The sequence below is a fragment of the Eretmochelys imbricata genome, chromosome 11 (assembly GCF_965152235.1).
Source record: "Eretmochelys imbricata isolate rEreImb1 chromosome 11, rEreImb1.hap1, whole genome shotgun sequence".
NCBI lineage: Eukaryota > Metazoa > Chordata > Testudines > Cheloniidae > Eretmochelys > Eretmochelys imbricata.
Window position 1 is genome coordinate 29,376,861 of NC_135582.1, and position 25,936 is coordinate 29,402,796.

A 25,936-nucleotide genomic window follows, 5' to 3' on the forward strand; every position below is an offset into this window, starting at 1 on the left:
CAAGGAAACACTGTATAGGTCATATAGTACAGTACCTAATCTACTGACTGGAACAGCCACACCAACTAGGTACAGGTCCTAAACTGAAAGGTTTCCCTGCCAGGTAGATTGCATATTTCACTCCAAAGCATAATTGATTTAGTTGGGGTTGGTCCTGCCTTGAGCAGGGGGTTGTACTAAATGATTTCCTGAGGTCTCTTCTAAGTCTAAGAATGAGTAACTGTTGATAACTACAAACCTTTGAAGTATTAGCATCATTTTCTCCTGGCCTATTTAGGGGTATTGTGGACCAATGTAGGTCCATTTCTTAATTTTATTTTAGTTTTTCATGGGGTGGAGGCAGAAGAAATGGGTGCCTCTTTCCTGGCCTGATTGCCTTGCAGAAGGGGATAGGGACAAACTTCCTCCCTAGTTTCACCACACTTGTAAGGAAGACTCTCTGCTATAGAGAGGAAGGAGACCACGGGCATGTGGAAAACAGCTATCTGGCCAGGTATATGCCCCACCCACCTCTCTGGTGGTAAAGGGATATGAACACTTTGAAGACTTGCTACAACATATTCACTCTGCCATTTCCCCAGATAGCCCTACTCAGACTGGGGGATTCATCCTCTCCCCCTTTCCATTTATGCTACATTTTGGGGTGTAGGGCAGTTATCTTGCTCCTTCCTTTGCCCAAAATGTTTTCCTCCCCTGGTTTCTTAAGTCTTGCTGCATCCTATGGCCAGTTTCATGCTGCTGTGTAGAGCAGAGATACTCAAACTTCATTGTACGGCAACCCCCTTCTGACAACAAAAATTACTACACGATCCCAGGATGGGGGATCAAAGCCCAAGCCCCACTGCCCCAGGTGGGGAGGCGAAAGCTGGGGCTTCAGGTTCAGCTCTGGGCGATGGGGCTCAGCATTTGGCCCTGGGCCCCAGCAAGTTTAAGACAGCCCTGACAACCCCATTAAAACAAGCTTTGAGAACCATTGGTCTAGAGAGGGGCGTATACTCTGACATCTTCAGCAAATGGGTGACAGAACTTATTCCAGTAAGAAGGGTGGGATGAAGGGATTCTGAGGCTGTGTGTAAAAACTGTACCCTATTACAATTCTTAAATACATGTTTGGGTTTTAACAGTGTCTGACCCTCTCTTTTCTCCAAAAAGTGAGGGCCAAGGATACAGTATGCTTCAACATTAGTGGCTACCAGCCTAAATATTTTACATGCTTTTTATAATGCAGTGGGATGTTTAAAGCAGGATGAAAAGTTAACAATAAATAATGTGCATGTGGCTGCTGGTGGGGTGAGATTGCCAAATGCTGTTCAGGGATAACTAAAAGAGCAGAACAACATACATGACTGCTTCTCTCTTTCTTGTGGGCTAGGTATACTTTCCAAGATAAAATCTGATGATTAGGAAGCATATAGAGCAGTATAAGTTCTTATCATTCCTTCCCCAGAGCCAGATCCAGAGAACCAGCAACTGCCCAGACTCAGAAAAACTATTTTATAAAATGTCAAATGAGCATTTAGTAGCAGTTCTGGTGTATAGTGTATTTAGCTCTGGGGAGGATGCTGCTGACCCTGATGCACGTTAAACAGTGAGCCTGTCATATACACATAGGAACAGGAAACTTTATGGAGCAGACATAAAATTTCAGAATCACCACTTGCAGTTCTAAAGTGGCCCCAGTTTAAGAATCCCTCTGATAATTTCATATTACAGTCACAGTGAAACGTACTGTAATTCTTCCTCTTGCAATGTATAAATGTGCTCTGTGACAGGGTCGGGCCAGATGGCTACAGGAGAGTAATAGAAGGCAGATATATTAGCCCCAGGTTAAGTAGGTTCCTTTTCCCTGGGTAAGGTAACAGGGAAGGTTCCAGAACAATCAGGAACCTTCTGGAGACAATTAAGACAGGCTGATTAGGACACCTGCAGCCAATCAAGAAACTGCTACAATCAATTAAGGCAGGCTAATCAGAGCACCTGGGTTTAAAAAGGAGCTCACTTCAGTTTGTGGTGCGCGTGTGAGGAGCAGGGAGCAAGAAGCACTAGGAGCTGAGAGTGAGAACGCGGACTGTTGGAGGACCGAGGAGTACAAGCATTATCAGACACCAGGAGGAAGGTCCTATGGTGAGGATAAAGAAGGTGTTGGGAGGAGGCCATGGGGAAGTAGCCCAGGGAGTTGTAGCTGTCACACAGCTGTTCCAGAAGGCACTCTAGACAGCTGCATTCCACAGGGCCCTGGGCTGGAACCCAGAGTAGAGGGTGGGCCCGGGTTCCCCCCAAACCTCCCAATTCCTCGTCAGACACAGGGGTTGACCTGGACTGTGGGTTCACGAAAACGGCCAAACTGAGGGCTGCCGTGAAGCTCCAAGGCGAGCAAATCTGCCAATAAGTGCAAGACCCACCAAGGTAGAGAAGGAACTTTGTCACAGCTGATATTGATCAAAATGGGCATAATAGATGGATTCTTTTAAATGAGTTGTACTATATTCTTTGTTCAGTTAAGGTGTAAACTAGAACTGGGGAGACAAGATTTCTGTGGTGTGGTCATACGCTATGTTACACTATCTGTAGTCCATAATATATATAAAAAAGTCAAACGTCAAGCTCATTTCTATTAAATTCACCTAATAAGGACTAATGTCTAATTTGTTTAGTGAACCCGTAGTTCTCCAGTCTGCTCTGAAGTCCTTCATCTCCTGTGGAACAATGATGGTTTGGAAAGGCTTTTACGGGTGTTCGTTTTCTTTGTTGCAAGAATAAGCAATTTTAATGAATAATTGGCTACAGAGGCTCTGATAAGTAACAGCCCCCCTCGGGGCATTTATGCTCTGTATTTTTTTTTTCAAAACCAAGCCAGTTCGTTCCCATGCTAAGGAACTGAAAACACAAACAGAGAAATAAAAGGTTCCCAGCTCTGAAAAGTAAGCCACTGTAGTCTCAGAAAAATATTGGGAGTTCCATGTGGAGATTGGAATACTGCAGATACTGCCCAGCCTGCTGAGGAGGAAGTCATGATTCATGAACTTAAATGGCAAGCTAAGCATGAAGATAGTTTGGTTGTATGTACGGGCACACAATATTTCTAAAGACCCCAATTAAATTCTATTAGACTTTTTTCCATATGGGGCACAGTCCTATGCAAAATGGGAATGGGTAAACATCCTATAGTAAGGATATTGTTACTAAATTGTATAGACTTGTAAATTATTTCTGTAGTGCCTATAAAAAGATTTAAACTCCCTTAACCATTCCTGCAACTGTGGGCTCTACCCCCATAACATGCGACATATACTGAATGTATGTTATAACAAGCATTTATCTACACTAGTTTGTGATGACTTGCATAACTCATTTGTGGCTTTGCCAGTCATGGGTAATGCAACCATCCCAAACTCATTCTGATGATATTTTTATAGCAGATCACACTCTCATGTATTCCATTTCTCTCTTGGTAGACTTCTCTCTGTATCAGGGAATGAGGTAAGGTGGAGGGATTTTTGAAGATTTTGTTTTTATTGATTTGTGTCAGATTTTAAATGGCATGATATAAATGCTGTTTTTTATGCTCATTTACCTACATGTAGTTGTTAGCAGACACTGCTGTGTTGATGCTTCCTAGTTCCATTTTTATTACCTTCATATTTTTTTTTCAAGCCAAGTATGGATGGAATTGAACAGGAAACTGAGGACCAATATTGTATGATAAATTTCTGCAATTTAATGTAGAAAACTGGGTTGTTGCGTGTGTTAGATTTTTTTCAGGATCAGAAGCTAATTGGTTAGTACAATTCTCCTTCAAAAAGCTTTATTGAGTTCACTATGGTCGATTGGTTTTGTAACGGTTTGTAGGACTGTTCTGTCACACAATTAATACAGTTAAGAAAGAGTACTTTTTTCTATTATTATGGTTTAAATTTTTCACATGGGAGTGGGGTTCTCACAGATAATTTTCAGGTTAATGCGGTCAGTGGACAAGCTAATAGATCAAGCTGCCCAATTTGGATTCAATAAGTGGGACATCCTTTAGGATATCCCATTAAACAGTCTATTTCATAGGAATGCTATGGAGACATGCCTGGGGTGAAATCCTGATCCCATGAGAGTCTCTTGGGAGTCGTGCTATTGACTTCACTAGGGCTAGGATTTCACCCCGGCGAGTGAGACCTGGCTCCTGCCCCTGCCAGAGGTGACATCAGTGCTTCAGAGGAGAGTTCCTCTTCCCTTGCTTTTGGTACAGTTTCCTGAGATCCAGCTTTTTTGGGGTTGTTGATCAAAGTGGCTTCTTGTTTGTTTTTCCCTCCATCCCCCAGCAAGCTGGACAACTGTACTCCCTGTGCACCCACCTCCGCTTAAAGGTGAGGTCAATCTCAGGTTTAGGAAACCTGAATAAAGGTATGGCTTGGTTTCAGACTTTAAACAGTAACTGAAGCTTCTGTTAAAAATATTTTGTTGTTTCTTTTATTCTAGGAAATGGGTTCTGCGGTTGTGTGACAATGTCTGGGCAAATTATGTCACACTAATATCCCTCGGTATTTTCTGATTAACTTTTAAGAACTTCCTTCACCAAATCTTCAAAACAAACTAAATGGCCCACCTTGATTATCACTACAAAAGGTTTTCTCCCCCACCCCCGCCCTCCTGCTGGTAATAGCTCATCTTAAGTGATCAGTCTCCTTACAGTGTGTATGATAACACCCATTTTTTCGTGTTCTGTGTGTATATAAATCTCCTCACTGTATTTTCCACTGAATGCATCCGATGAAGTGAGCTGTAGCTCACGAAAGCTTATGCTCAAATAAATTGGTTAGTCTCTAAGGTGCCACTAGGACTCCTTTTCTTTTAATCCAATCCTGCAGTCAAATGCCTATGCAGGTTTGATTGTAGGATCAGGGCCACAGTGGCAATGTTTTCATTTGATTATTCACGTCGTCATCAGATAAATCTTGACACTGAAGAACTAGCAATTTTATTATGCTGATTGTTTTTAAAAGAATGCTCTTGTTTTATGGATTGATTTAACATGCAAATAATTAGTAATATAAAAACTTAGTTTTCTTGAAGATTTATTTTTTATTTAAATACACATTGAAGGTACATAGTGAAATTGATTGTACTTATTACATTGTTTTTCAGGAGGATGTTCCTTGCCACTCTTTTGTCTTGTACAAGATGATGATGTAATTATATCTCAAGTTCAATATACTTTTTATTTTGATACTGAGAAACTTAGAAAACTAATAAGACACAGGTTAAAATGTGCTGTATGTACAAATACCTCTCATCAAGTATATAAAAGATATATAAAATATATATTCTAAGACTGTACCAATATTGTAGCATAATTCACATTGGGTTAATGTATGTTTACAATCTTCTCGCTCTGGGATTAGTTTCTTTAGGGCTAGAATATTTAGTAGCATGTGTGTAGCAGTCAAGGGTGAATTTTAAAAGGTTAGGAGTTTGGATTCAATTTTCATAAGCATCAGATAATTTGGATGCTTATATAAATCTCATGGACATCTCTTGTGTCTGCAAAATTTCACTGGGAATATGATACTGTGACACAATCATAGGTATAGATATAATGAGAATAACAATTCATTGCTGTTATATGTGGTCACTGCAGAAACTAGAAGTGGGTGGAAAAATGTATTTGAAAATTCTAAACTTTTTCTTAAAAAAAAAAAAAAGTTTAGAATTTAAGTTCAGGTCCAGATATGGGTGAAATCTCAGGCTGGAGTGCAGACATTTTATTTTTCTCTAAATTACCTCATGTTGATAGATGACATAAGTCTCCTATTAGTGCAGAATGAAATCAACACACAAATATTAAAAGTGGGTATTTTGTTATCTTGTGTTACAGCTGTTATTTCAAGAAACCAAGAAGGACCTGGAGAGATGGGAAAGGCTGTGCTCATTCCCAAAGATGAACAGGAGAAAATGAAAGAGCTGTTTAAAATCAACCAGTTTAACCTTATGGCCAGTGACTTGATTGCACTTAACAGAAGTTTGCCAGATGTAAGATTAGAAGGGTGAGTTTGCAATGCGCTGTGTACTTTTCAACACATATGGCTCAAAAATCATACTATGGGCCACATTTTACCAGTAGATATTTGCCCGGGATTCCTAATTGATTTCAGGGCATGATAGGGCTCAATATTAGATTGTTTAATACTTGATTATTTTCAGTGGTTGGTTGAAGAAGCTGTTTGAAAACATAATGATTTATCTTCTATATTCCCTTTACTTACAAAATTCTTGTCAATGGCAGTAGGGGTGTGTGTGTGTGTGTGTAGGGGGTGTACTGAGGAGAATTAGACCTCAATCATGTTTTCTAAAGCTGCCTTTTATTTGTATTTTTTTTAAATTGCTATCAGCGGACAACTGTGGCATGCACTGAGCAATTTATACAGCACTCAGTTACCAGCTATCGTACCTGAGGGGAAAAACAGTATCTCTAATAATTCTGCTTGAAACATATTTGGGTAAAGATTTAACATACGTATGCATAATCAGAACCTTACTTTAAAAAAAAAAAAAGGTAGTAAGAACTATTTCCAAAGGCTAGAAAGATGTCCTGAGAAGTGCGTGACAACACTTGTTCTCCAATACCATCTCTAGAGTCTTCTACAAACTTTTATGTATTAAAAAAAGTTAGTGTTCCACCCAGTGTAGTTTATGAAGCACTGTACAATGTCAGGTTGCATCCATCACTTCATATCATGGCATATGACATAGTTGTCTAGTGTGTGTGTCACATCACTGGGATTGTCATAAATATAAAGGGAAGGGTAAACCCCTTTGAAATCCCTCCTGGCCAGGGGAAAGCTCCTCTCACCTGTAAAGGGTTAAGAAGCTAAAGGTAACCTCGCTGGCACCTGACCAAAATGACCAATGAGGAGACAAGATACTTTCAAAAGCTGGGAGGAGGGAGAGAAACAAAGGGTCTGTGTCTGTCTGTGTGCTGCTTTTGCCAGGGACAGAACAGGAATGGAGTCTTAGAACTTTTAGTAAGTAATCTAGCTAGGTATGTGTTAGATTATGATTTCTTTAAATGGCTGAGAAAAGAATTGTGCTGAATAGAATAACTATTTCTGTCTGTGTATCTTTTTTGTAACTTAAGGTTTTGCCTAGAGGGGTTCTCTATGTTTTCTAATCTAATTACCCTGTAAGATATCTACCATCCTGATTTTACAGGGGGGATTTCTTCATTTCTATTTACTTCTATTTTCTATTAAAAGTCTTCTTGTAAAAGACTGAATGCTTTTTCATTGTTCTCAGATCCAAGGGTTTGGGTCTGTGGTCACCTATGCAAATTGGTGAGGCTTTTTATCCAACATTTCCCAGGAAAGGGGGGGTGCAAGTGTTGGGAGGATTGTTCATTGTTCTTAAGATCCAAGGGTCTGGGTCTGTAGTCACCTAGGCAAATTGGTGAGGCTTTTTACCAAACCTTGTCCAGGAAGTGGGGTGCAGGGTTTTGGGAAGTATTTTGGGGGGAAAGACGCGTCCAAACAGCTCTTCCCCAGTAACCAGTATTAGTTTGGTGGTGGTAGCGGCCATTCCAAGGACCACGGGTGGAATACTTTGTACCTTGGGGAAGTTTTGACTTAAGCTGGTAAAGATAAGCTTAGGAGGTTTTTCATGCAGGTCCCCACATCTGTACCCTAGAGTTCAGAGTGGGGGAGGAACCTTGACATGGTGGCATAGTGGTGGGATTAACCTGAAATCATTTTGAGATCCAGTTGAGATTTTTTGAACTAGAAATACAGATTTTAAAAAGGAATTTTTTTTTCCTGTGGCTTTGAAGCAGCTTTGAAACTGAAAGCATCTTGGGTTTTCCCTGCTTTGTGGCCAAGCAGAGACAAAAGGGGATTATCTTGTGAATTGCAGGTTTTCTTTGCCTGGAGGCAGGGTACTTAACTCCTGCAGGGAAATTCACAGTCTTCCAACCCAGAGGTTTTTTTTTTTTCTTTTCTTCCTAAAAGTAAATAGGGGGTGTGTGTTCTACCCATTTGCTTTTTCTTTGGGCTGGGTAAGCAGGTTTCCAAGTAGTTTGGAGGTTTTTTGCTTTAAGTTGGGCCCAGAACAGAGACAAGGGAATTGTCTTTTTCTGTAGGCTGACAATCACTATCAGAGAATAGGTATTCTATTCCAGCACAGCAAAATTTTACAGCCAAGTTTTGTTTGTTTATTTCTAAACCTCGGGTGTAAAGTTAGTTAAAAACAGAGAGGTTAGAATGACCAAATCCTCAGCTCGACTACAGCTGGAATTAGCCAAATTTCAGGCTGAGGAAAGACAAAGGGAACATGAAAGACAGATAGAACTCATGCGGCTGAAGAAGGAACAAGAAAGGGAGGCAGAACAACACCAAGCGGCTGCTCACAGGAGAGCTATGGAAGCGAGGGACAAAGAACTGGAGGAGAAGGAAAAAGAGAGGAAGTATGTGGAGGAGATGGAGAAGATAAAGGCTCAGCAGAATATCCCAACAAACCCTAGTAATCCTTCTCCAAGTACCACTTCCCATCCCAGAAAGTTCCCCACCTACAAGGCAGGCGATGATACTGAGGCCTTCCTAGAAAACTTCGAAAGGGCCTGCCTTGGGTACAACATCTCTACTGACCAATACATGGTAGAGCTGAGGCCGCAGCTCAGTGGACCCTTAGCTGAGGTGGCAGCTGAAATGCCTAAAGAACACATGAACAAGTATGAACTGTTTAAATCCAAGGCGAGAGTCAGAATGGGGATAACACCCGAGCAGTCTCGTCGGAGGTTCAGAGCCCTAAGGTGGAAACCAGACATGTCATTTACCCGACATGCCTACCACATTGTGAAACATTGGGATGCCTGGATATCAGGAGCAAGTGTTGAATCTCCAGTAAATTTGCCCTTCCTAATGCAAATGGAACAATTCTTAGAGGGTGTTCCTGAGGAAATAGAAAGATACATCCTAGATGGGAAACCCAAAACTGTAATCGAGGCAGGAGAGATTGGAGCCAGATGGGTGGAGGTGGCAGAGAAGAAGAAAACTGGTCGCAGTTGGAGCGGAGACCAGAAGGGACCACCCCAGACCACACCCTATTACCGGGGGCCGCCCAAAGCCCCACCTACCTCCCAAAGAACCCTCCAGACCCCTTATCGTCCTGCCACCCCGTTCTCCAGCAACCCTCCTCGCCCCAGTGACCCGTCAGCTGGACGATGTTTTAAATGTAACGAGCTGGGGCATGTAAAGGCCAACTGCCCCAAGAACCCCAACAGATTACAGTTCATTGCACCGGAATCACACCAGAGGTCCACAGGCCCAGATACTTCCCAGATACCCTTGGAGCGGAGGGAAACTGTGAGTGTGGGCGGGAAGAAGGTCACCGCGTGGAGGGACACCGGAGCACAAGTGTCAGCTATCCATGCTTCCTTAGTGGACCCCAATTTAATCAACCCAGAGATCCAAGTGACGATTCAACCCTTCAAGTCCAACTCTTTCAATTTGCCTACAGCCAAGTTGCCTGTCCAGTACAAGGGCTGGTCAGGAATGTGGACTTTTGCAGTCTATGATGATTATCCCATCCCCATGCTGTTGGGGGAAGACTTGGCCAATCATGTGAAGCAGGCCAAGAGGGTGGGAACGGTCACCCGCAGCCAGGCTAAACAAGCCGTGAGGCCTAGCTCTGTTCCGGAAACTGCTATCAGGACCCAGTCAGAGGTGATGGACCTGGACCTTAGGCCAATGTCTGCAACAGCAGTAGTGGATCCAGTCCCAGAGACCCAGACGGAACCAGTCCCAGAACCGGAACCAGCCGAACAACCAACACCAGACCCTGTGTCAGCACTGAATCCAGTACTTGCAACCTCAACACCAGAGGGCCCCACTGAACCTGAACTGGCAGCAACCGATAACCCTACACAAGAGGCTCAGCCGGAGCCTGAATCCCAAAATAGTGCACCAGCGGAGAGCGGTTCACAGTCAACAGAAACAGCTCCATCCCCTATATTGCTTCCAGAGGGACCAAGCCTAGGTCCACAATCCAATGAGGGACTGATGTCTCCAGCATCAAGGGAACAGTTCCAGACCGAACAGGAAGCAGATGAAAGCCTCCAGAGAGCTTGGACAGCGGCACGGAGCAACCCACCGCCTCTCAGCTCTTCTAATCGATCCAGGTTTGTTGTAGAAAGAGGACTTTTATACAAGGAAACTCTTTCTGGTGGACACCAGGAAGACTGGCATCCTCAGAGACAGTTGGTAGTTCCAACTAAATACCGGGCCAAGCTCTTGAGCTTAGCCCACGATCACCCTAGTGGCCATGCTGGGGTGAACAGGACCAAAGACCGTTTGGGGGGGTCATTCCACTGGGAGGGAATGGGCAAGGATGTTTCTACCTATGTCCAGTCTTGTGAGGTGTGCCAAAGAGTGGGAAAACCCCAAGACCAGGTCAAAGCCCCTCTACAACCACTCCCCATCATTGAAGTTCCATTTCAGCGAGTAGCTGTGGATATTCTGGGTCCTTTTCCGAAAAAGACAGCCAGAGGAAAGCAGTACATACTGACTTTCATGGATTTTGCCACCCGATGGCCGGAAGCAGTAGCTCTAAGCAACACCAGGGCTAAAAGTGTATGCCAGGCACTAGCAGACATTTTTGCCAGGGTAGGTTGGCCCTCCGACATCCTCACAGATGCAGGGACTAATTTCCTGGCAGGAACTATGAAAAACCTTTGGGAAGCTCATGGGGTAAATCACTTGGTTGCCACTCCTTACCACCATCAAACAAATGGCATGGTGGAGAAGTTTAATGGAACTTTGGGGGCCATGATACGTAAATTCGTAAATGAGCACTCCAATGATTGGGACCTAGTGTTGCAGCAGTTGCTCTTTGCCTACAGAGCTGTACCACATCCCAGTTTAGGGTTTTCCCCATTTGAACTTGTATATGGCCGTGAGGTTAAGGGGCCATTGCAGTTGGTGAAGCAGCAATGGGAGGGATTTACACCTTCTCCAGGAACTAACATTCTGGACTTTGTAACCAACCTACAAAACACCCTCCGAACCTCTTTAGCCCTTGCTAAAGAAAACTTACAGGATGCTCAAAAAGAGCAAAAAGCCTGGTATGATAAACATGCCAGAGAGCGTTCCTTCAAAGTAGGAGACCAGGTCATGGTCTTAAGGGCGCTCCAGGCCCATAAAATGGAAGCATCGTGGGAAGGGCCATTCACGGTCCAGGAGCGCCTGGGAGCTGTTAATTATCTCATAGCATTCCCCACCTCCAACCGAAAGCCTAAGGTGTACCATATTAATTCTCTAAAGCCCTTTTATTCCAGAGAATTAAAGGTTTGTCAGTTTACAGCCCAGGGAGAAGATGATGCTGAGTGGCCTGAAGGTGTCTACTACGAAGGGAAATGTGCTGGTGGTGTGGAAGAGGTGAACCTCTCCATGACCCTTGGGCGTATGCAGCGACAGCAGATCCAGGAGCTGTGCACTAGCTACGCGCCAACGTTCTCAGCCACCCCAGGACTGACTGAACGGGCATACCACTCCATTGACACAGGTAATGCTCACCCAATTAGGGTCCAACCTTACCGGGTGTCTCCTCAAGCTAAAACTGCTATAGAACGGGAGATCCAGGATATGTTACAGATGGGTGTAATCCGCCCCTCTGAAAGTGCATGGGCATCTCCAGTGGTTCTAGTTCCCAAACCAGATGGGGAAATACGTTTTTGCGTGGACTACCGTAAGCTGAATGCTGTAACTCGCCCAGACAACTATCCAATGCCACGCACAGATGAACTGTTAGAGAAACTGGGACGGGCCCAGTTCATCTCTACCTTGGACTTAACAAAGGGGTACTGGCAGGTACCGCTAGATGAATCTGCCAAGGAAAGGTCAGCCTTCATCACACATCTCGGGCTGTATGAATTTAATGTACTCCCTTTCGGGCTGCGAAATGCCCCCGCCACTTTCCAAAGACTTGTAGATGGTCTCCTAGCGGGATTAGGAGAATATGCAGTCGCCTACCTTGATGATGTGGCCATATTTTCGGATTCCTGGGCAGACCACCTGGAACATCTACAAAAAGTCCTTGAGCGCATAAGGGAGGCAGGACTAACTGTTAAGGCTAAGAAGTGTCAAATAGGCCTAAACAGAGTGACTTACCTTGGACACCAGGTGGGTCAAGGAACTATCAGCCCCCTACAGGCCAAAGTGGATGCTATCCAAAAGTGGCCTGTCCCAAAGTCAAAGAAACAGGTTCAATCCTTCTTAGGCTTGGCTGGTTATTACAGACGATTTGTACCGCACTACAGCCAAATCGCTGCCCCACTGACAGACCTAACCAAAAAGAAACAGCCAAATGCTGTTCAGTGGACCGGAAAGTGTCAGAAGGCCTTTAACAAGCTTAAAGCGACACTCATGTCTGACCCTGTACTAAGGGCCCCAGACTTTGACAAACCGTTCCTAGTAACCACAGATGCATCCGAGCGTGGTGTGGGAGCAGTTTTAACGCAGAAAGGACCTGATCAAGAATTCCACCCTGTAGTGTTTCTCAGCAAAAAACTGTCTGAGAGGGAAAGCAACTGGTCAGTCACTGAAAAAGAATGTTATGCCATTGTCTACGCTCTGGAAAAGCTACGCCCATATGTTTGGGGACGGCGTTTCCACCTGCAAACCGACCATGCTGCACTGAAGTGGCTTCACACCGTCAAAGAAACTAACAAAAAACTTCTTCGGTGGAGTTTAGCTCTCCAAGATTTTGATTTCGACATCCAACACATCTCAGGAGCTTCTAACAAAGTGGCTGATGCACTCTCCCGTGAAAGTTTCCCAGAATCAACTGGTTAAAATCGTCCTTAAGATGTGGAAAATATTGTTAGTCTTTATGTACTTGGTAGTATATTTAGAGATGCATGTGTCTTATTAACTCTGTTTTTCCTAGAGCTCCAGGAAGAAATCCCAGCCAGTGTTTCACCCTAGCTGAGATTTGGGGGGCGTGTCATAAATATAAAGGGAAGGGTAAACCCCTTTGAAATCCCTCCTGGCCAGGGGAAAGCTCCTCTCACCTGTAAAGGGTTAAGAAGCTAAAGGTAACCTCGCTGGCACCTGACCAAAATGACCAATGAGGAGACAAGATACTTTCAAAAGCTGGGAGGAGGGAGAGAAACAAAGGGTCTGTGTCTGTCTGTGTGCTGCTTTTGCCAGGGACAGAACAGGAATGGAGTCTTAGAACTTTTAGTAAGTAATCTAGCTAGGTATGTGTTAGATTATGATTTCTTTAAATGGCTGAGAAAAGAATTGTGCTGAATAGAATAACTATTTCTGTCTGTGTATCTTTTTTGTAACTTAAGGTTTTGCCTAGAGGGGTTCTCTATGTTTTCTAATCTAATTACCCTGTAAGATATCTACCATCCTGATTTTACAGGGGGGATTTCTTCATTTCTATTTACTTCTATTTTCTATTAAAAGTCTTCTTGTAAAAGACTGAATGCTTTTTCATTGTTCTCAGATCCAAGGGTTTGGGTCTGTGGTCACCTATGCAAATTAGTGAGGCTTTTTATCCAACATTTCCCAGGAAAGGGGGGGTGCAAGTGTTGGGAGGATTGTTCATTGTTCTTAAGATCCAAGGGTCTGGGTCTGTAGTCACCTAGGCAAATTGGTGAGGCTTTTTACCAAACCTTGTCCAGGAAGTGGGGTGCAGGGTTTTGGGAAGTATTTTGGGGGGAAAGACGCGTCCAAACAGCTCTTCCCCAGTAACCAGTATTAGTTTGGTGGTGGTAGCGGCCATTCCAAGGACCACGGGTGGAATACTTTGTACCTTGGGGAAGTTTTGACTTAAGCTGGTAAAGATAAGCTTAGGAGGTTTTTCATGCAGGTCCCCACATCTGTACCCTAGAGTTCAGAGTGGGGGAGGAACCTTGACAGGGATCATCGTTACTTTTTTTCCCAAGGGGTACTTCTGAATATGTTATGAAAGTGTTTGTATTTATTATCTGAAAATTCATAGTAATTATGCATATAGATAGCTCCTAGCACTGAAGCACTAATGGTGGAAAAGTAAACTATCCTGAGACCACATGCTGGCTTACATCATAAGGTCTTTGTAAAGTCCTGACTGCTTTGATTACTGAGATTTTATGTTACAAAAAACTTGGCTCAGATTTCCCATCATTGCAAAATTGCCTTGAGGAATTTTCTGTAACGTGCTGGCTTTTTGGGTGTCAATGAGTGTATTGCCCTCAAGTTGTAAATCCATGTAGCGGCTTTGAGGTCTACACGTGTCAGTACCGCAACTCTCCTTCAGTTCAAGAGGCCTATTTTTAACGGAGTCAAAGGACAAGTGTGCCATCCATTGTGCTCTGCGTGTACGTATGCATGAACATGTGATTTATATAATAATTGTCAGTGTCTGCAGTGTATGTTGTGCTAAGTTGTTGTGCCAAATAAAATTCCCCATTCATTGCTGAATGTAATGCTTCACTTAAAGGTAGAAAAAACTCCATTTGGTACCTGGCCAACTATGGCAATGGTGTATATAGGAGAGGATAGGAATAAGAATTTCCTCTTGTCCCCCCAACATGTGTATGTCCATATGTCCAGGAAATAATGGAGTTACTGCAGCATAAGCAAGGCCCTTCATTTTCAGTTTTTACCAATTTTTCCTGAAACATTGCCAGGTTTGACAAAACCTTTTATTCAATCACTCAACTACATGAAAAATTAGATTAAGAAAATCTAACACATGATGTTAGGCAGGTGTGTGTGATGTTAGATTAATTTTTTATCTGTTAAAGTAAGACAGTGTCATGGAAGATGTATGCACGTATGCATAGATATGTACTTCGGTGCTTGAGTCCTAAAATTAGAACTGCTGGAGCTCCCTGAACCCAGCTCCCTGTTCCAGAAGGAGAGATGGCAGCTTAGTAACTTGGGAATCCCAAGTAACAGAGTTGCCATCTCTCCTTCTGGAACAGGCCTAGAAGTGGAAGAGGTAGAGAAGGCAGCATGAGGAGACTATGCCCTTCCCTCCTCTACCTCTTCCACTTCTGAGGCCACTCTTCTCTATTTGTTGCTTTATTTCTCTCTTCTTGTCCCTGATATTTACCCAGAAAACTGAAGCACTGATTTTTTTTCCCATTTTAATTTTTTTTATAATAAACACCACCTATAAATTCCTGGGAAATTTTAAACAAAATAAAAACCAAAAATGAAGGGCCTTGAAGCATAAAGCTAATGTAATGGAGTGGAAAAACAGTCCCCTAATTTCTTAACTTCATTTTTTGGATATATATAAAAAAGATACTATTTTTAAAAAGGTTTCAGAGTAGCAGCTGTGTTAATCTGTATTAGCAAAAAGAAAAGGAGTACTTGTGGCACCTTAGAGACTAACAAATTTATTTGAGCATAAGCGAATGCATCCGATGAAGTGAGCTGTAGCTCACGAAAGCTTATGCTCAAATAAATTTGTTAGTCTCTAAGGTGCCACAAGTCCTCCTTTTATTTTTTAAAAAAAGGCTCAGTCCTTCTAAGGAGGTTTTCAATTGAAATTACATGCATGAAGGATTGACGTTTGGAACAAATCAAGTTCTACAGATGTCGGTATCCATTTAAGGATACTTGTAGATTGCGGTCTGTAAATTTAAAATCTGGGAAGGCCCCAGGGCTTTGTAACCTCACACCTAAGTTACTGAAGACAGGTGAGAGTATTGTTCCACGACTGCGCAGGTTCTTCCAGACCATCTGGCTCACTAATATAATTTTTCACTGGAAGAAGGGTGGTGTTCTGCCTCTTGTTAGAAAAACACAATAAGGCTGGATGTAATAGTCACTATAATGGTTTTATGCTGTTGTCGGTCCCAGGGAAAGAGTTAATGTCTTGAATCAGTTCTGAACTCTGTGGCAAAGGCACGAAACTTGGTAATTTCCCTATTGACTAAATTTTTACCACGAGACAGCTTTTTGAGAAGATGCTTGAATTCAATAAACCATGTGCAGCACTTTATTAATAAACTATAATCAGACTTTGATTCAGTGCATCAGGTGATCCTGTAGGATTTGATGACATGACTGCATCCCTGGGAAGATAACATTATTAATAGAGTTCTATAATGAAATAGAAAGCTGTGTTTTGAGATAATGGTAGATATATAGCATGGTTTCCTGTTTGCATGGGAATTTGAGGCTACATCCTCATAGAATCATAGAATATCAGAGTTGGAAGGGACCTCTGGAGGTCATCTAGTCCAACCCCTGCCCAGAGCAGGACCAATCCCCAACTAAATCATCCCAGCCAGGGCTTTGTCAAGCCTGACCTTAAAAACTCCTAAGGAAGGGGATTCCACCACCTCCCTAGGTAACGCATTCCAGTGTTTCACCACCCTCCTAGTGAAAAAATTTTTCCTAATATCCAACCTAAATCTCCCCCACTACAACTGGAGACCATTACTCCTTGTCCTGTAATCTGCTATCACTGATAATAGTCTAGATCCATCCTCTTTGGAGCCACCTTTCAGGTAGTTAAAAGCAGCTATCAAATCCCGCCTCATTCTTCTCTTCTGTAGACTAAACAATCCCAGTTCCCTCAGCCTCTCCTCATAACTCATGTGTTCCAGACCCCTTATCATTTTTGTTGCCCTTCGCTGGACTCTCTCCAATTTATCCACATCCTTCTTGTAGTGTGGGGCCCAAAACTGGACACAGTACTCCAGATGAGGCCTCACCAATGTCGAATAGAGGGGAACAATCACGTCCCTCGATCTGCTCGCTATGCCCCTACTTATACATCCCAAAATGCCATTGGCCTTCTTGGCAACAAGGGCACACTGCTGACTCATATCCAGCTTCTCGTCCACTGTCACCCCTAGGTCCTTTTCTGCAGAACTGCTGCCGAGCCATTCGGTCCCTAGTCTGTAGCTGTGCATTGGGTTCTTCCGTCCTAAGTGCAGGACCCTGCACTTATCCTTATTGAACCTCATCAGATTTCTTTTGGCCCAATCCTCCAATTTGTCTAGGTCCCTCTGTATCCTAGCCCTGTCCTCCAGTGTATCTACCACTCCTCCCAGTTTAGTATCATCCGCAAATTTGCTGAGAGTGCAGTCCACACCATCCTCCAGATCATTTATGAAGATATTGAACAAAACCAGCCCCAGGACCGACCCCTGGGGCACTCCACTTGACACCGGCTGCCAACTAGACATGGAGCCATTGATCACTACCCGTTGAGCCCGACAATCTAGCCAACTTTCTACCCACCTTATAGTGCATTCATCCAGCCCATACTACTTTAACTTGCTGACAAGAATACTGTGGGAGACCGTGTCAAAAGCTTTGCTAAAGTCAAGAAACAATACATCCACTGCTTTCCCTTCATCCACAGAACCAGTAATCTCATCATAGAAGGCGATTAGATTAGTCAGGCATGACCTTCCCTTGGTGAATCCATGCTGACTGTTCCTGATCACTTTCCTCTCATGTAAGTGCTTCAGGATTGATTCCTTGAGGACCTGCTCCATGATTTTTCCGGGGACTGAGGTGAGGCTGACTGGCCTGTAGTTCCCAGGATCCTCCTCCTTCCCTTTTTTAAAGATTGGCACTACATTAGCCTTCTTGTTACTCTTAACATCTCTCGCTAGCTGCAACTCCAGGTGTGATTTAGCCTTCCTGATTTCACTCCTACATGCCTGAGCAATATTTTTATACTCATCCCTGGTCATTTGTCCAATCTTCCACTTCTTGTAAGCCTCTTTTTTGTGTTTAAGATAAGCAAGGATTTCACTGTTAAGCCAAGCTGGTCGCCTCCCATATTTACTGTTCTTTCTACACATCGGGATGGTTTGTCCCTGTAACCACAATAAGGATTCTTTAAAATACAGCCAGCTCTCCTGGACTCCTTTCCCCCTCATGTTATTCTACCAGGGGATCTTGCCCATCAGTTCCCTGGGGGAGTCAAAGTCTGCTTTTCTGAAGTCCAGGGTCTGTATTCTGCTGCTTTCCTTTCTTCCTTGTGTTAGGATCCTGAACTCAACCATTTCATGGTCACTGTCTCCCAGGTTCCCATCCACTTTTGCTTCCCCTACTAATTCTTCCCGGTTCGTGAGCAGCAGGTCAAGAAGAGCTCTGACCCTAGTTGATTCCTCCAGCACTGGCACCAGGAAATTGTCCCCTACATTTTCCAAAAACTTCCTGGATTGTCTGTGCCCTGCTGTATTGCTCTCCCAGCAGATATCAGGATGATTGAAGTCGCCCATGAGAACCAGGGCATGCGATCTAGTAGCTTCTGCGAGTTGTCAGAAGAAAGCCTCGTCCACCTCATCCCCCTGGTCTTGTGGTCTATAGCAGACTCCCACCACGACATCACCCTTGTTGCTCACACTTCTAAACTTAATCCAGAGACTCTCAGGTTTTTCTGCAGTTTCATGCTTGAGCTCTGAGCAGTCATACTGCTCCCTTACATACAGTGCAACTCCCCCAACTTTTCTGGCTTTTCCCTGTCCTTCCTGAACAGTTTATACCCATCCATGACCGTACTGCAGTCATGCGAGTTATCCCACCAAGTCTCTGTTATTCCAATCACATCATAATTCCTTGACTTTGCCAGGACCTCCAGTTCTCCCTGCTTGTTTCCCAGGCTTTGTGCATTTGTATATAGGCACTTGAGATCAGCCGCTGATTGCCCCTCATTCTCAGTATGAGGCAGGAGCCCTCCCCTCTCACACGCTCCTGCTCGTGCTTCCTCCCGGTATCCCGCTTCCCCACCTACCTCAGGGTTTTGGTCTCCTTCCCCCGGTGAACCTAGTTTAAAGCCCTCCTCACTAGGTTAGCCAGCCTGCTCGCGAAGAGCCTGCTCTTCCCTCTCTTTGTTAGGTGGAGCCCGTCTCTGCTTAGCACTCCTCCTTCTTGGAACATCATCCCATGGTCAAAGAATCCAAAGCCTTCTCTCCGACACCACCTGCATAGCCATTCATTGACTTCCACGATTCGACGATCCCTACCCTGGCCTTTTCCTTCCACGGGGAGGATGGATGAGAACACCACTTGCGCCTCATACTCCTTTATCTTTCTTCCCAGAGCCACTAGTCTGCAGTGATCCGCTCAAGGTCATTCTTGGCAGTATCATTGGTGCCCACGTGGAAAAGCAGGAAGGGGTAACGGTCTGAGGGCTTGATGAGTCTCGGCAGTCTCTCGGTCACATTGCAAATCTTAGCCGCTGGCAAGCAGCAGACTTCTCTGTTTTCCCGGTCAGGGAGGCAGATAGATGACTCAGTCCCCCTGAGGAGAGAGTCCCCGACTACCTCCACCCACCTCCTTCTCTTGGGAGTGGTGGTCGTAGAACCCCCAACCTTAGGACAGTGCATCTCATGCCTTTCAACTTGCAGAGTCTCCTTCTGCTCCCTTCCCCCAGACGTATCATCTGGGCCACTCCCCGCAATGGTACCTGTGGAGAGAATATGAAAACATGGTTACTTACCTGTATCTGCGTTGCTGGTACATGGACATTCCCTCTTCTTCTTCTAGAGGTCACATGTTGCCAAATTTCTTCACTGGCCTCCTGTCCCAGCTGTGCAGCCTGCTCTGAATCTTCAGACCCTTGTGCCCGTAGATCCTATCACAGTCTTTGTTTAATATTTGATATTGATTGGCTGATGGATAGGCTAGAGAAGGCAGCTGTCAGTGGTGTTGAGCTGAACACCATTTTGCTTTGATACCTTGAACACCTTGATGACATTTGTCTTGTTGGATCAATCTTGTGAATCACTCTAGTTGATAGCTCATCTGGTAGGGCAAGAACCAGTACACTTTGGTTTGGTTATCAGACAGAAGTAAGTTCCTGAAGGAGCCTTTGACAATAGATTACAACCAGCTCAGTATTAACCTGACCAGATGGCATACAGATCAAATGGCAAATGTCAAATACTTTGGCTGTGTTGCAGACAGTGCTGGAGTGCTTGAAAGCTGTAGAAGCTCATATAGTAGCAGCCAAATTCCAGACCATTTAGTGATCTCTGTGGAGATGTCACAGCATAAAGCTTACGATGAAGCTGTGGATCGACAGAACCCTGGTTGTACCAACTTTATTGTATGACAGTGAAACGTGGGAGCAGAGAAAGGCTGAAGAATGGTGGATTGGTGTTTTTGCTTCTTGTTGGCTTCATCAGCTGCTCCGTATTAAGTGGCAGGACAAGATCAGCAATGAAGCTTTCCATAGTGAAACCCAGTGAGTGCCTACATCAACTGGTTCACTTGGTACAGGCATATTAGGATGGAAGACCTATTCCATATTCACCATCAACACTGGTTCACTTGGTACAGGCATATTAGGATGGAAGACCTATTACAAAGCATGGTTACCAAGGACTGCTACTACACAGTCAGCAATCACATGGTTGCCCAAAGCTTTGATGGTGTGATCGGTTCACCAGTGACAGACATAGACTGAACTGCCAGCCAGTCTTACGGACCTAGCTAGAGATCAGTCTGGGTGGTGCTTGATTCGTATGAGGGTCCAACCATTTTTGGATGTGCGACTAGGATGATTAGCTTTGTGTATTTGTTTTTGTTTGGGGGGGGCGGGGAGGGAGAGAAATATTATTTTGGTCACTTAAAACATACAGAAATACGGTGCTGGCTGACCTTTATCTTCCCCCTTTTAATTCTCTACTTCTCATCCATTCTATATTTTGCCACCTAGATACTCTGATAATGGCACACATATCAATGTAATAAATTGCTAAATTTGTTCTCTCAAATGACTCCCACTGTGGATCCCACTTTTACCTTAGATTTGCTGGACCTTCCATCCCTATACAGACACTTTCTGATAGGATACTCTTTAGCTCTTCCTTCCTTGACAAGGAGTCTTTTTTTTTTCTTTTTTAAAATGATCAGATTCTGTGTAGTTAAAAATCCATGTGCATTCCTGATCTCACACACTTATTTGCATATTCATATTAAATGCTTTTCTTTTTTAAGAAACCTTCTAAAAGAGCAACTGAAAGAGTAAATTAAACATTTAAGTGTTAAATAAATGTGTTATGTATTCCATATGCTTTTGTTTTGATGTGGGAATTATAGGGTATCAATCACCACATGAAGGCTACTATCTGAACAGATAAGGAAGGACAAGAAAGCTTGTCTAAGTAGTTCATCTACCTTAAGGCTCATCATTCTGCAAGAGTGTCAACAGCTGGCATATGAACAGGATCATTTCAGTTATGTTACTGTATTTTCCCTAATCCCTCAGGGTTCCCTTAGAACAATATTCATTAGTCAAACTGATTGGCTGGTACTTATTACTAATAATTTAGTGCCTGATTCTGCAAATGCTCAGACACATGAGTAATGTGAGTACTCCCGAGTTGATTTACTCATGTGAGTGTCTTCAGGATTGATTACTAGATTATTTAGGAAAAGTGTGAGGCAAACTGAATTAAATTATAAAAATATCAATTTTAAATTTTCTCATTTAAGAAAAATCATGTTCCTAGAATATCATGACCTATACTTAACTCTCAATTATTTTAGTTTACAACACATTTTTTCAGATAAATGAAAACAATTAAATACACACACATTGTCAAGATGTCTAAATCTCCAATTGTGCATGCTTTTAAAATTGAATCTTCACTTAGCGTAAATTATCCTGCTTATATATATATATTTGGTTTAAACATTAATCTCTCCAGCTCTGAGTGAAATTTAAAATAAAACAAGCAACGCCTCCATGTCCCACAACACACACACACACACACACACTCTGCTATTAGGGTAAATCTCATGCATAAACCATGCATGTATGCACCTCCTTGAACTGTAGTCATTTGAAAGACAGCACTAGGTAACCGTTATGACAAAGTTGTATCAATATTTTTTCCCCTACAAGGCAATATTTCTGGTGATTGTGTGGTAATTTTTGGCAAACCTTAATTTATCTTGTACAGTGATGGCTGCAGTTATTGTATGAACATGCAAATGAGCTTTTATAGTGAAATTAGTCCTAGGGTAGTGGATTTTTTTCATTGCTCAGAGCTGAAAAGATCCATTTATGAAAACCAAGGACCTGGTTCTCCACTACAGTGGTGGTGGTTTGCATGACATTGTTCGTGGGTGGTTGTTGTTGTTTTGTTTTTGGTGTACAGCCAGCATAGCTGGCTATTTAGGAAGGTAGAGTTGGTGTAGCAGTTCCTATACCACCACTCAGCCTGGATTTGGTTTAGGGAGCACACTATATGAAAGATGCCATGGCCAGAATGGTCTACCCTCCACTTCTCCCTCACTGCTCCCTGTACCATGGGGCTTTGGCAGCTGGCAAAACTTGAGTTTACAAGAGTGATAAGTTTGTGTGTGTGCATCCTAAAGGAAAGTTTCTACTGCCCAAATTGCCATTCCTCCCATCCTTGTATCTAGGGTAGAGTTACTGAGTTGTGTGCGACAGTGAACTGATTTATTCTGAACACCTGCAAACAAGGTGGGCCAACAGAAGAAACCTGGTACAAAATGTGCTGTTAATTCTCATATAATAACCTGATTCTTCATTTATGATATAGTTTATTGCAAAAAGCATCAGCTCTTTGACTTTTGGCCTGTTGAGAAATGGAAATATAAAGAAGGCAACATGTAGGGTGGCCAAGTTGTTGTTTTTTTTTTTTTTCCTGGTCATTTATCGTATTTGTTCAGTTCCTCAATAGGCTCTGTTCCTGTTGTGGTCTAAGCTGTAGTAAAGTGAAGCATATGCTGTTGCTGCAGGGTTCAATATTTTTGTCAGAGAAAGGCTGTTGGTCCATCTCTGTGGTACCTCTATACAAAGTAAAACAGTTTCAACAGGAGAGACTGAGAGAAACTCACTCCAAAATAGCAAATAGCCTGGTGGTCAGGGCACTCACCTGGCATGTAGAACGCTGGGCCTCAAGTCTCTGCTCCACATCTGGCAAAGTGGGGAGTTGAACCTAGGTGAGTGCTCTAACTACTAGGCTGTTAGGTATAAGGGGTAGGGTGGGAGGGCAGTGGCATCTCCTCTTTTGAGACAGGACTAACGGCTTAGATGCATATCTCCAGGAGAGAGTTCACAGCTGTGAATGTTGAGCAGAGGGAAGCAACTCCCTCTGGCCCAGGGTTAGGTGCATAACTCCTTTTTCTAGGGGGGAGGGGAGGACTCCGGGGGTTTCCTACTGCTAGCTCCCTGCTCAGCTTGCTGGCTCCTGTGAATCCCTTTCTTAGAAGTCTAACTCTTCCTAGCCTTGGGTAGGAAACCTGGGTGTCTAACTCAGTGCTGGTTTCAGAGTAGCAGCCGTGTTAGTCTGTATTAGCAAAAAGAAAAGGAGTACTTGTGGCACCTTAGTCTAACTAAGGTAACTCAGGGCTGTGGATTCCAGTGGGTGGCAAGGCACCTAAACATTAGGTGTTTGCAATACTGAGTCTGAATCCCCTTTGTGGATTCACCTCTGTGTGTCTTGTATGTTCTGCAAAAGAGTGTTTCAAGTGAAAACAGCACATATCCTTTGAATTTCTATCCTGAATTGTCATCTTCAGAATTTTTCTCTCTTCCAAGTCTGATTTGGCACACATACTAGTATGACATTTTGAAAATTACACTAATTCACCATAGAAAATCATGGTTTTCATTTTCTTTCTAAGAATTGTCTCAAGCAGTTTAAAAATATCACCCTTAATCTCTCTTTATTGATAAGCCTCTGACAATAGACTGTGAAGAGTATTCTATATACTGTATATTCCATTAGAGGTGGATTTTTCTCATCTTTTTAGGTTCATGTGAATTTGTTTCTCATCACAAAAATTCACATGAGAACAAAATGGTGAGGCTTTTATTTTTCTGCTCTGGAAACGCTTTCGTTTGAAGCAGCTAAGTGTAATCTCAGATGGTATTGTGTATTACTTTCTTTATATCCTTCATTAAAAACCACAACAGTTGAGCATTGTCTGAAATAAAAATATTCCAGGTCATATTAAGGTATTATGAATATGTACTATCATCTGAAATTTCAGAGCTTGAAAACTTTAATAGTCTGTGGTCAAACTGACTGTTTTGTTGGCTGACCTTAACATTCGCTTTAACACAGCCTCTGAATATTAATTTTTTATCAGAACTTCTCATGAAAGAACGATATATAATAACCAATAAATTTTTCTGAACCATATGGTGAACGAATGTTCCATCTCGCTTTGATGTTTCTGAAAACTGCAAGAAGAATTGCTATTGAGTTGATAGAAAGCTAGTCACAATGTTAACTATGGAAACTCTCTCTTACAAATCCAATTTTGACTTGACCTTTTAACTTCTCCATAACAAAACTAATCTATAAAAAAATTCAGATATAGGCTTCTCAGCCAGAGGGGACATTCTTTAAGAATTCTTAGTGATCATTGGACAAACATTGTGAAGGAATCAGAGGCCTATCATTTTTTGCAAGTGATATTTGTAGCTGTTTTTGGAACATAGTATCTCAAAAATTCTTGGTTAAGAAATTCCATTTTTGATTTATTTTGCTTTACTTGGCAACAATTTCTTTAATAAAAAAAACCAAAAACCTACAATATTCTGACTTTTTTTCCCTTTAAACTACCAAAGCTCTTCTAAAGATTTTATTTTCATTCTTAACGATTGTATATCTACAACCCTAATTCTAGCTGATCTAAGTATTTTGTCTGGAATTTTTTTTAGCCTTGACTTGGTTATCACAAATCTAGATAGCTCCTTAGGTGTTTGCAACCAATTAACAGGAATTTCCAGTTAAAATACTCAACTGTTCCAATATTGCTCATTGTGATGCAAAAATCACATGTTTGGGTTTTGGGTTTTGTTTTTCTCCATGTCCGAGCTAAATACATTGAATGGCAACTTGAAAGCCTGCCCCTTGCTTCTGACATTTATAAATAGAAGAGGTAAGGGAGAGCTTCCAATTTGATTTCAAAGACCAGGAAGGAGGATTTTAAGTAGTGCACACTTTATATTCTCAATCTGTATACTTCCCAGGTCTTTTTTATTTTGTTTGTGTGTGTGTGTGTGTGTGTGTGTGTGAGTGATGGAAATCTTTGAAAGAGCACTTTGACTGCATATCTAATCAGCTACTTGGGGAGGCGGATGGTTTTTCGGCACGTTATTCCATAGCTCACTTGATATTCATTTTTATTTATTACTTACTTGAAAACGGATTTCACAGCATCGTTTATAGGAATTTGGTGCTTAATTGATTGTACAGTTCACTTACTCACAGGGAGTAGCCATTTAGTAAGGTGCATTACAGTTTTTAACATAAAGATCCCAATTATAGATACCACTGATAATTGAAAGTGACCAGTGGTTTCTAAAATTTACTTAAAATTACTTTATGTGCATATTTCTGTTTTTGTTATAGCTTAGAATTATTTACAAATAAACATAATGTCTGTTCATGGAACTACTTTTCCTTCTTGTGAAATATATTCACTCTCCTTGTAGGGAGTGTGTGTGTGTGTGGTAGGTAGTACTCAAAAAGTATCTGTTTACCACTACTTTTGGAGAGGGGCTGGTGGGGGAGAAGAGAGGATTTGGTTTTGGGTGCTTTTGTCTTTATCATCTACATCATTGTACTGGGCTAAGTTCACACCCCTCCCCCCACCCCATGGTTTACATTGGCTTTTGACAGTGAAAACCTGGGTGCATGGTCCCAAGGGAGGAAAGCATTCACTGTGGGTAGTGGCAGCAGCAGTCAGTGACTGCAAGCTCCATTCTGCTGGGAAGGCTGTAGTGTTACATGGTAGCATGAAAATGCTTTCAGTACCTCAATACATGTTCGGGAGGAAAAGTGTTGATGAAACCTATAGGTTAGATGGCTGTTTGTCTAGGAAGGGAACACTTGGCAGGAGAACCTTCACACAACTTAACGCTTGGATAAATTGTTTTATGCAGTGGTGGTCATATATCCACTTCATTTGTCTTTTACCATCAATTGTTGTTTCATTCCTAG

General features: G+C 42.7%; 1 protein-coding gene across 1 annotated transcript in view; it reads left to right on the forward strand.

Moving 5' to 3' along the window:
* GALNT13 (polypeptide N-acetylgalactosaminyltransferase 13) overlaps positions 1-25,936 on the forward strand; it is a 345,963-nt gene that overhangs the window by 127,803 nt on the left and 192,224 nt on the right. Inside the window, exon 3 of the mRNA XM_077830255.1 lies at positions 5,864-6,032. Within this exon, the coding sequence (XP_077686381.1) occupies positions 5,864-6,032 (169 nt within the window). The remainder of the gene's footprint in view (positions 1-5,863; positions 6,033-25,936) is intronic.